At 43.4% G+C, this 12,199-nt stretch overlaps 1 protein-coding gene and 1 pseudogene across 1 annotated transcript; one reads left to right on the top strand and one right to left on the bottom strand.

Annotated features, from left to right (window-relative positions):
* Window positions 1-59: 59 nt before the first annotated feature.
* LOC146521110 (uncharacterized) lies at window positions 60-2,040 on the top strand (annotated as a pseudogene).
* Window positions 2,041-4,311: 2,271 nt separating this feature from the next.
* On the bottom strand, window positions 4,312-6,662 carry LOC146521111 (E3 SUMO-protein ligase ZBED1-like). The gene has a single exon (XM_085154421.1). It carries the CDS (start codon window positions 5,732-5,734, stop codon window positions 4,790-4,792), a length of 945 nt encoding a protein of 314 aa, XP_085010547.1. The 5' UTR covers window positions 5,735-6,662; the 3' UTR covers window positions 4,312-4,789.
* Window positions 6,663-12,199: the final 5,537 nt, after the last annotated feature.

The following is a 12,199-nucleotide window of genomic DNA, read 5'->3' on the forward strand; positions in this document are numbered from 1 at the left end:
CAAGGACTCCCTCATCTAGCTGCGGCTGCAGCCCGGCCTCCGGCTTTTCCTGAACATTGATGGCTTTTCACCACTTCTTCGTCTGGACAGGCGGCGGCGTGTGTCTGTATTTAAACAACAGCTGGTCCTCTACAGTCACTGTGAGGGAGAAACTGTACACTACAGACATCAAGCTTCTGGCTGTTTCCCTGCGCCCCTACTACCTCCCCCGAGAATTCCCACAACTTTTCATCATCTTGGTTTACATCAACCCCAGAGCTGATGCAGCTAAAGCCACAGAGTACTTCACCAACAATCTGTACAAACTGGAACAATTATCACCGGACTCTCCCAAGTTCCTCCTGGGTGATTTAAACCACTGTTCCCCTTGACAAGTCACTTAAAGTCTGGTCTGCTGGTGGCAGCATCTCTGCCGGGGACAGGAAGAGACTGAACAGGCTGATCAGAAGGGCCAGCTCTGTTCTAGGACGCCCTCTGGACCCAGTGGAGGTGGTGAGTGACAGGAGAATGGTGGCTAAGCTGTCATCCCTGTTGTACTTAGTTGTATAAAGCATTTGTATTCTATTTTTATCCCATTGTATATTTTATTTTATTCTATTGTATATAGTATTTAGTTTATTCTTTTCTATTCTGTACAGTTGTGCACAGTATATTATTCTTATTGTATTCCAGTGTTCTCTAATTTTTGCTATATAACTTTGAACTGTCCACTTTCTGCTGTGACAAAACAAATTTCCCACATGTGGGACTAATAAAGGTGATCTTATCTTATCTTAAAGGATACCAACAGTATGTTACATGCAGCACACGTCAGGGGAAGACTCTGGATAAAAGCTATGGCTCTGTACCAGATGCATTTAAAGCCCTACCCCTCCCTCCTCTCAGCTCAGCAGACCACCACACCATCCTGCTGGCCCCTGCTTACACCCAAGTCATCAAGAGGATTAAAAAGGTCACCAAAGACATCATGCAGTGGACAGCGGAAAGTATCCTCACACTACAAGGAGGATTTTCTTCACCGGCTCTGCTCTGGATAAAAAGGAGGTCAACAGGGACGTCAAGAGGGCCATAAAAACTGCTAAACTGGACTACAAAAACACAGCTGGAGAAAAATTCACCACAGGGGATCTCCACTCAGCCTGGCAGGGCCTCAAACCATGGCCTCTGTGAATACTGCAGTCACCACCCCCAGGTAGAGAGCAGCAACCCCTCCTCCCTCCCTGACGACCTCAACGCTTTCTACACCAGGTGTGAGACGGACAAGATGGCCCAGCTTGAGGAGTCCAGATCCTCACTCAAACCTGGCAGCTCTTCGCTCACCTTCAGGACTGAAGACGTGGTGAGAGCCCTCAGGAGGACCAGGGAGAGGAGCTCACCCGGCCCTGACAACATCAGCAGTCGAGTTCTGAGGCACTGTGCAGGGCAACTAGGAAGTGTGTTCCAGACTCCATTTCAACACTCAATTGACAGTCACACCGTCCCCCAGCTGTGGAAACACTCCACAGTCATCCCCATCCCCAGAAGAAACAACCCAAAGTCTCTGAATGATCTTCGTCCTGTGGCCCTCACCTCCCTGGTGATGAAGGCCATGGAGAAGATCATAAAACAGCACATCGTAAGAGCAACTGACCCCAACTGATGGACCCACTCCAGTTTGCTTATCGTGCACGCAGGAGTGTTTTCCACCACAAAGTTACCACCATGCAAACTAACGTTTTTACTGGAATCAGGGATGGACTGATAATCTGGTACACCATTCATTTTACTGGTGGCTGCTACACAGCCGGCCATACAAGAACGAAAAGCAGCCCATTTGTTTATTTTCATTACTGACACTGGATTCTCCAATCAAAGCTCTTAGTGCAACTGGCCCCTCCCCCTCACTCGCTTACTAACCAGGCCCCACAGTCACAGCAGGCTGCTGCACCAGCTGGGGACAAGTGAGGAATACAAGTAAGAAGGGGCAGATTGAAGGACTGAGGTAAATGAATGGCTACTTTCACCATGAGCCACTGCTAACAGATAAAGTGTAGTTAACTGCATAATCAAAGGAGCTTGCAAAGAAAAGCGTCTGGACTTCTTTAAGTTACTTGAAGACGTTTCACCTCTCATCCGAGAGGCTTCTTCAGTTCTAAGGTCAAATGGTGGAGAGTCCCAGATATAAACCTAGTGGGAGTTTCCCCCCACAGAGGGACAAAATGACCTCCTCATGATCCTCTAATCGCCTGAGCCAAGGTGTGGAACTGGGTGTGGGTCCCAATCAGCCAGGGTTTCAGATGAGTTCATTGTGAAACCTGGCCCCACCTTATCATGCGAATTCCTGAGGTCAGATGGCCCAGGGTGTGAGTGGGCGTTAAGGCGTCTGGGAAGGGATCTCAAAACTGGATTATAGATGGCAGACAGTTGGTGTCGTAAACCACCGCCTCTGTTCAAAGATGGTCGCTCACAGTGGACATAGATGGCTTCTTTCACTCCTCTTTCAAACCATCTGTCCTCTCTGTCCAAAATTGGAACATTGGCATCCTCGAAAGAGTGACCTTTGACCTTTAGATGCAGATGGACAGCTGAGTCTTGTCCTGTGGAGGTGGCTCTTCTGTGTTGTGCCATGCGCTTGTGAAGTGGCTGTTTGGTCTCTCCAATGTAGAGGTCTGGGCATTCCTCGCTGCACTGTACAGCATACACCACATTGTTAAGTCTGTGTTTTGGCGTTTTGTCTTTCGGGTGAACCAGTTTTTGTCTGAGTGTGTTGCTGAGTGTGTCTTCAAGTAACTTAAAGAAGTCCAGACGCTTTTCTTTGCAAGCTCCTTTGACTACGATGACCTGGATGACTGAGAACCTTCACAGACTTAACTGCATAATGTTGCCCCGAGGCAACAACGCGAAAAGAGACGTTTTATAAAAAAGAAACTAAATATGAATCTTTAAACATCTACAAATACACCTCAGATATTCTTGTACATACACATGTTTTTTAAACATGCATAAAAATGATATTAGTCTTAGGTCCAATCCTCTGCTGCTCCTTATTTCACTCAACACTGAGAGGTTTCATGTAACAAAATAAGTCACTAAATTTAAGGTACAGGGTCATGACATAAAGAGTTAAAAGTGACACACTATCTGTTGGCAGCTCCGCCCTGACCACAACCATCCACAAAGCACCACAATCCTACAATCCTGAAAGTGTGTTGTAAGGTTTTTGTACCATATGGTCCAAGGGCGACGTTCCAGTCACCTTAATACTTATAATACCTGTTATGTTGGACTTGGGTTTTACATTTTTTGGGAGATAGATGAAGCAAATATTTCTGGATTCATAAGCTCTTTATTGCGAGGGGTCACCCTGTGTGGTTTTTGCTTTGATGCAGCCTAACAGAGAGGACACTCAGTACACCACTCATCTAAAACTGCAGCCATTTGTTATTTTAGTAACTTAGTCATCTGTCAATTATTGTAAAATGCTTTTGTCTGATTAATGATGAATAATAAATCTTCAAAAGTGAAGAATCACAGGTGTTTCAGAATAACTGGTTTCTGTTTTGGAACTTTCAGTATTTTAAAGTTGAACTAAAACCCAACTAAACCCATCATTGTATTTGCATGTTTACAAGTTTTAAAGAAAACATTTTCTTAAATGCAAAAATATGTAATTTCTCAAGTACAGTCAAAGTCAAATGTAATAAAGCATAAAACATGAATCTTTACTCTGCAAATGTAAAGTCGCTCTTACTTCTCTGTTACTTCTGTCTTGGACAGAAGCTTCTCTCGACTCTCACGGAGCACGCATCATTACATTTGTATTTTGTAGCAATGAATTAAAATCATCACATAAACACCACACAGTGAGATTATCTGCCTTAAACTGTGGTGTGAGTGCAGATTGATCTGCATTCAGTTTCTTACCATTTATGAGGAGCAGGATCATCAGCAACGTCTTCATCCTCCTGTAAAAAGCTCAAACAAACACAAAGTCCTTTAAATCTGCTGCTGACTGAACAAAGAAACAAACACGCAGCAATTTCTCTCCAACTGAAAGCGCAAAAGGAAAGTGTCACTTTTGTTTTTAAGAGGAAGTCAGTCATGTGACATGAAACTGTCCACTGTGAAAAATCCTCTTTACAGCCCACAACTTCCACCTCAGTGCTGACACAAGGCTCATCAGCAGACTGACATGTATTAAATGTCATTTGAATAAAGAACAATAAAAAAGTGTTGCCATTAGGGCTGGGAAAAATGATTATTTTCCTAATCGATGAATCTAGCGATTAATTTTTCGATGCATCGATTAATCTAATGATTAATTTTTCAATCCAATTCGATTTCGATTTGATTCAATTATCGATTATTTCCATATTTTTTGACTTATATAGCAATTTCACATTTACTAATTTATGTATATCAATGAAAAACACACATTTCTTCATTTGAAGACCTTTTAATAAAAAAATTTGCAAAATAAAGTTGTAGAGGTCGTACAATCAATACACTAGAGAGAGCATTTAACAAGAAATGAAAAGTGCAAACATATATAAAATTAAGGAAAAGTTAACAAAACATTTCAAATAAATAGCAACAATGGTGTCTTTAAACAAACAAAATGTAACATTCACTTTGTACTACAATGTTATTGTGGATTTTGTTTTGTGAATGAAGAGCACTTTTTGGCAGAAAGCAATCTTCTGTTTTTAACCAAAAATAAATGTTGTGCAAAACAAATATGAACAAAGGAAATCATAGCAAAAAATTAATAAAATATCAATATTCAATCACATTCATCACATTAAAGTAGTTATGCATTGGAGTGGAGAAATGTTAGCATTTCTACATGCTCAGCTGTCAGGCTTGCCCTTTTTTTGGTGACAATGTTTCCAGCAACTGAAAAAAGCCTTTCAGATGGTGTTGATGTGGCAGGTACAGCCAGATATGATTTGGCTAAATTAGCCAGTGTGGGGAATCTTGTTGCATTATTCTTCCACCATGTAAGGGGGTCATTAGCCCTTGGAATAGGGGCTTCCCCAAAATACAGCAGTGCTTCTTTCCTCGCCACCTCATTTTCTCCATCCCCACCCTGGTCAGTGTTTTCATTACAATCTTCCTCCTCAGAATCTGTACCCAACAAAGTGTCCAACACAGACCTCTTCTTCGTCGGGGGACTTGCTGAGGCTTCCTGTCCCACATGTTCCTGCTGTAACTGTGATCTCTGCTCCCTTTTGAGATCAAGTGCCTCCCTCTGCACTGTTACTTGCAGTTTCAGAGCATCTTTTGGAGAAAGGAATTTCAGTTTACGAAAACGTGGATCGAGGGCAGCAGCAATGAGTGACACATTTTTCCCATCTGCTTGAAATGCAGATACCTCTGGCTGCCACCTATACAAGATTTCCTCTTCTGCACAGTTCTGGAAAGAGTTCATTGCAGCAGAATCAAATGATTTGTTTTTGGTGGATTTCAGGAGACCTTTCAGCAGGGGGGGAAGAACAGAGACTGTGACATAAGACTGTCCACTAAGAACATTAGTGGCTTGCTCATAAGGCTTGAGCACCTCCTTCAATTCATCCAGAAGAATCCACTGATCACTTTTCAGATCTAGGTACTGTTTCCCACGCTGTGTGACTTTTGGATCTGAAAGCGTTGCAACCACTGGCCATCTCTGTTCCAACAGACGTTCAATCATGTAGTATGAACTGTTCCATCTGACAGCGACATCCTGGATTAGTTTATGCTCAACTGTACCCATCTGCTTTTGCTTCTGCTTAAGTTTGGTGGTAGCTGGCTCACTTTTCCTGATGTGCTTCACAAGGCCCCGTGCAGCTGATAGTGCCTTATCAATCTTGGGGTCTTTCAGTCCATGGTTTACAACCAGTTGCAGTGTATGCCCGGCACACCGATAGGACACCACTCCAAACTTCTCTTTCAGGAAGTGGAGAGCTGCAACTATGTTACTTGCATTATCATGCACAACGGCAAGGACATTATGCAAGGAAATGTGGAATTTTTCTGCCACCTTCTCCACCCAGGCGGCAAGGTTTTCTGCAGTGTGGCGCTCTTATGGACTCTGTGACCAGACTTGTCCAAGCATCAGTGGTAAGGGAGATTTTGGATGTGGCCTTTTTTACTTCATTCCTTAGTTTCTCAACTGAAGTTTCATACTTTCTCTCCATCATGCTTGTAAAATGACGCCTAGACGGCAGAGTGTATCCTGGTTGGAAAGTGGTCAGCATTTCTTTGAATCCCTCACCCTCAACCACAGCAAGTGGTCTCATGTCTTTTAAAATCATAGATAAGACGCTCTCGGTAAGCACAGCTGCCTCCTGGGGGGTGCATGGTGTACTTCTTCTCTGACAGTAGTCCTCCAGACTTTTCTGTTTGCTCCTGAAATCATAAATCACACACAGCACACAGATGAATTCAAATAATTACAAAATAATTATATGGAAAGCATAATATCAAAATAATTAGATAAGGGACAGGTTGTTATATATATATATATATATATATATATATATATATATATATATATATATAAACCATGTATGTGCCTTACTGTTATGCCATGTGCTTTCATAGCATAACAGTAAGAGATTAATGATAATCACCAATGTTGAACATATGATATGCAGCCAAAAAATAGCGTTCAAACAGCCATAGTTGATGGCACCTTTACTGGTGCACTGCTTTCTAGTCATTAGATATTTGTCACTATATTCTTGGTAAATATGGCGTTTTCAGTGTGTGCTAACCAAACACTGTGGTCGGTGTAAAACTTTTACTTGAACAATCTGAGCTCAGCTCAGATCTGAATCTTTCACTGTGTCTATTTTTACTGATGATGGGACAGAGGAATATAACACCCAGTGAAAGGCATGCAGTCCAGCCAGGCTTTACTAACTGTGGCAGGACATTGATCCCAGCCTCCAACCACATGTTACTAAAAGTAGTACCATGTGAGCAGTACATGCTCTTGTGTTTCTCTTCTGACTTTAACTTGAGAATCATTTGCATTTAAGAGGTTTTATACTAAAGGTTAAGACAAGTCCTGTGTGAAAGTGAAAGTAAACCTGAGCCAGCTGCAGTGTAGTGATTGCTGTGTGTGGGCTGTCGGCTGGTTGAAGGAGCAGATTTAAAGAGATTATTTTGTTCTTTTTTGCTGCAGGATGAACCTGATCCTGTCGCTCCTGATCCTGGTTTTCGGTAAGGAAGCTGCTTTGATCCTCATTGAACGCACACTCAGTGACTCAGCATGTGTGTGTGTTCATACAACACAAACATGAGTTCCTTTTAACATGGCTCACCTTTAACAGGTGCAGATCCTTTTCAGGTGATCATGTTAACATAAAGGAAAGGACTGAGTGTACTACAATACTGTAATTTTCTGCTGCTCATTCCTGTGCAATATCCCATCTGCCCTCCCGTCATATTTCTTTTCAAGATTTTCCTATTTAATCACTAGTGTACATATATTTATATTTATAGATACATATATATTTAGTCATCTTTTCTCTTTTACCACGTCTCTCTAATATTTTGCTCTTTACTATTTTTCTATTTTTTTATTATTTTATTTTATTTTATTATATTTTCTTCTACTGTACCATGCTGCTGAGTGCTGCTCGTCAAACACATTTCATTGCAATGTTGACCCTGTGCTAACTTGCATATGACAAATAAAACTGAAACTGAAACAAGCAATCAGGTCGGGGATTTGAATCCATCCCATCCCATGCAGGCTAACACTGCATGTTATTTACAGCTGCTTATATATCAGGTTTCCTTTCATCACCTTTAATGGTGCTGGATATCTTGTCCTGAATACTGAATGCGCCATCTTTAAGCTGTGGGTTTATTCACGTATTATGTTTTGATAAATGTGTTTGCCTTTGATGAAAGTTCACATTACACATACACGGAATCTGGGACTGACAGACAAGCCTGAACCATAGTTTTCAAAATGTGCAGCATTGAAACCCCATGTGGAACCACTCAGACCACAGACAGAAGCCCACTAATGAAATAAATACACAATGATCCTCCGTTGTAACAGACAGTGAGTAACAGACACTCTCACAGCACACAGTGCTGTTCTGCTCCACATCTCTATTTGTAGCTTGTTTACAGTCTTTTACACAGTAACATGGGCAAGCTTTATGGAAGCACACATTCTGTTAACTCATCAACAAACAACAGGATTCATTTATTCAGCCTTCTCAGGTTCACTAGCTTAGCATAGCTATTAGCTTAGCATGGTCTGTGTTCTCCAATAGTTTCACTGTCAGAGTGTAACTGTTAATAAATGCAGCTTTTTACAGCTTTGGAGGCAGGGGCGTATCCAGATAGGGGTCATGTGGTGGCAAATGTGGTAACCTCCCCCAATACATCACATTCGATCACAGATAATATAAATCACAGATGGTTGTACAGTTCTCTTGAGGAGCTCTGACCTCGCTGCTTTGTTTACCCAGCTGAGCGAAGCAACTATAATACTACTTTAATACTGTAGTTCTAATTAATACTATTAAAGTGGATGTTTTCTTTCCATTGTCACCAAATGCTCGCTTGTGTGGGATCATCTGATTATTTGGGGTTTCTGTCATATTATCTTTACAGGTCTTACAGTTTAAACTATCTTGAAGCACCTGTTGTTGTGAATTGAACGACTCTATTTAGATTCAAGCACGAATAAAAACTTGTGCACACATTGACTGTAAATCAGTGAGACTTTAAACATTACCTTTAACAATTAAGTCAGTTTAATGTTTTTCTAAAAAGGCTTTTTCTTGGTAAATGGAATTACATGAAATGTAGGAGTGTTATCTGAGAACCTGTGAAATATGGAAATACTAGGTTACGTTATTTGATGTCTGGCTGCAGTACACTTCAGGACCTCCTGGGGAAGCTGGAGGCCTGACGGCTGTCACATGTTTGTTTAAAGTCACAGTATGGGATAAACACTGTATCATGAGCTGCAGTTACGTTGTTGTTGTGTTTATTGTGATATTTATGAATCTCCTCTGCTTTACTGCAGGTTTAAAGTGTTGCTTGATTGTGACCTTCTCACTTTGACCTGTGCAGATGGCTGACGTCACTGCCAGCATTTACAGCAGTCCAGCAGATGTTGTGAGCTGTACCAGTGTGATGTGTAATTAGATTTATGTGGAGATGCATATGTGGTTACAGTGCAGGGCCTCAGAAGCTTTGTTGTTATACTGTAGCTATGGTGTAGATTTATCACACGAGCATAAATGCAACAAGACTTACTTAAAGGCTTAGTTAACACTCCTACTGTCAGCTCAGTATGACAACGCTCTTCATCTGGACTGTGGCCGCTGTAGAAAAAGAGAGTGTTATATTTGACCTACAGTCAATAAAGATAAGGATCAATTAAATTAATAAATAATAGAATATTAAAAAATTCTAATATATCCCAAAATTATGAAATCCCCGTGTTACAGCAAAGCATTAAACACAACTAATAACAGCATAACTTTAATAAAGTAGAAAATACAATTAAAAAAACTCAAATATGACAAAAGAATGTAAAAAACTGTATCTCCTTCAAGTCTTTATGATCAATACATCCATTTATTAATCATCTAAAAGCTTTCAGACCTGACTGAGGAGTGATTCATCGTGGTCAAGTGTTCTTCACAGTCAGGTGAGTTTTTGGTTCTCTTGTCATTATGTGGAACTTAAAGGAACTTTGCTAGGTACCTTTGCCCCTGGAGGGGGGAACTGCACCCAGACCCAGGTGGTGTTACCCTTTTCCCTGCGGTGGGGAGAAGCAGACCGCCCCGACTCCGCAGCAGCAGGGAGGCCCCACATTCCAGACCCCAGTCAGACAGCCAACTCCTCCTCCTAGCCCCCCACTCCAGCAGGTCGCAGAGAATGGGGGTGTGAGAAGACTCCAAACCTCCCTCAGCCCGCTCATATGTAGTGTTGATGCATGTGTGTTCTAAGGTGCATTTAAAACCCAGGAGGGCATGGAGCCACCTGCCAGAGAGCAGCAGGTAAATGCATAGCCCCTCCTGATAGCCCTCAGTGTCTACGTGTATTTAAAATTGAGAGGTGGGCAACGACGCCAGGGGTGAGGTGTACACCCTGATGGTGTTTTGGAGTCTGTGTAGCGTGCCCACCCCCAAGATCCTATATGTATGTTTTATGAGAGTGTGAGTAATGTGAATGTCTAAGTTGTGAGATAAAATTGAGGCAAAGGCAGCCAGAAGGGGACAGAGGAGGGGATGCCTCCCCTGCACCCTGGTGACACACCTTTACCCCAAGGCCTTGCATGTGTGGGTGATTGTGGTGGAGGAGGGAGGCAGCTGGAGATGGGGAGGGAAGGAAAGGAGGGGCAAGTGACCCCTCCCTGGGGCCAGCTCCCACACTGACCCCAGTAGGCACCCCCATACACTGCAACCCGCCAGGGAAAGGGGGCCCAGGCCCATCCGGACTGGGGCCCAGAACAGCACCGCCTCCCGGCCCCGCAGAGCCCGGGGCAGCCCACCTGACCCCACCACAGAGAAAACTGTACCTACCCCGTCATCCACTTATCTTCCAGACTACACAAGACAATAGACGCCCAGGCAGAGATCTTCCTCCACCTCTCCTGTATCTCCCCCTCCTGCAGAGTGAGTTCCTGAAGAGAGGAGAGCTCCTGCAAGGTGTAACAACCTCCCCCACCAGTTGAAGAGCCCCCCAGCTGGCTCGATGCACTGGCGGCACCCTGCGCCAGGGCCGGGCCCCCATACACCCACCCGCCCACAACCCCAGCAACATACCAACCAGGACCCAAGCCCTCGAGGCCCGGCCAGGGCCCCAGCCCAGAGACGGAGCGCCTCCAGAACCTCACGCCCGTCCCGGACCCACCCAGGGGCAGCCAGGCTACCAGGTCAGTAACCCACGTCCGTCAGCACAGACCCTCCCCTAGCCCCGCTGCACACAGCCACGAGGAAACCATCACCTAAGAGCCAACAAGAGCCTAAGAGTTCTCCTTGTGTTCTACGTCCGTTTCTACGCCCTCGGGCCTCCCTCAGTTCCTGCAAATGATTTCTGTTATACCCAGTCTTGTTTAAGTTCCTTTTCCTTTCAATAAATTGTACATAGTTCGAGCAATTGAGTCTGCTCTTGAGTCCACTGCATCCTTGTTTGTGACATGATCAACAAATCGATTTACTCTGCCTTACAGAAACCTGGTTGCAGCAGGATGATTATGTTAGTTTAAATGAATCAACACCCCCGAGTCATTCTAACTACCAGAAATCTCGAAGCACAGGCCGAGGGGGCGATGTGGCAGCAATTTTTCACACCAGCCTATTAATTAACGAAAGACCAAGACAGACTTTTAATTCATTTGAAAGCCTGATGCTTAACATTGTCCACCCCTGCTGTGAAACCAGTCTTACTGTTGTATGTCGTCCACCTGGGCCTTACACAGAGTTTCTGTCTGATTTCTCAGACTTTTTATCTGATTTAGTTCTCAGTTCGAATAAAATAATTATTGTGGGTGATTTTAACATCCATGTAGATGCTGAAAATGACAGCCTCAACACAGCATTTAATCTGTTATTAGACTCAATTGGCTTCTCTCAAAATGTAAAAGAACCCACCCACCACTTTAATCACACTCTAGATCTTGTTTTAACATATGGCATAGAAACTGAACATTTAACAGTGTTTCCTGAAAACCCTCTCCTGTCTGATCATTTCCTGATAACATTTACAATAATTGATTACACAGCAGTGGAGAGTAGACTGTCTTTCTAAAAGTGCTGTATATAATCCACCCACTGTTATCATCTTCAATGCCCTGTACCAACATAGAGCAGAGCTGCTATCTGAATGCTACTACTCCAACAGGTCGATTATGGTAAATGGCCTGCATTTACTCAGTCCCTAAGGACCCCAACGCGCGTTACACTACATTCAGTCATTCACCCATTCACACACATTCACACACTGGCAAGCTACATTGTAGCACACTGACAGAGGTCAGGCTGCCGGACACTGGTGCCACCGGGCCCTCTGACCACCACCAGTAGGCAAACATGGGGTTAGTATCTTGCCCAAGGATATTTGGCATGCAGCCAGGAGGCAGCCTGGGATCGAACCACCGACCTTCTGGTTAGTGGCTGACCTGCTCTGCCACCTGAGCTACAGCCATTATCTTGTTAATAATTTTACCTCTTCACTAAGTACAACTCTGGATACT

Source organism: Neolamprologus multifasciatus, chromosome 3 (assembly GCF_963576455.1).
Source record: "Neolamprologus multifasciatus chromosome 3, fNeoMul1.2, whole genome shotgun sequence".
Lineage (NCBI taxonomy): Eukaryota > Metazoa > Chordata > Actinopteri > Cichliformes > Cichlidae > Neolamprologus > Neolamprologus multifasciatus.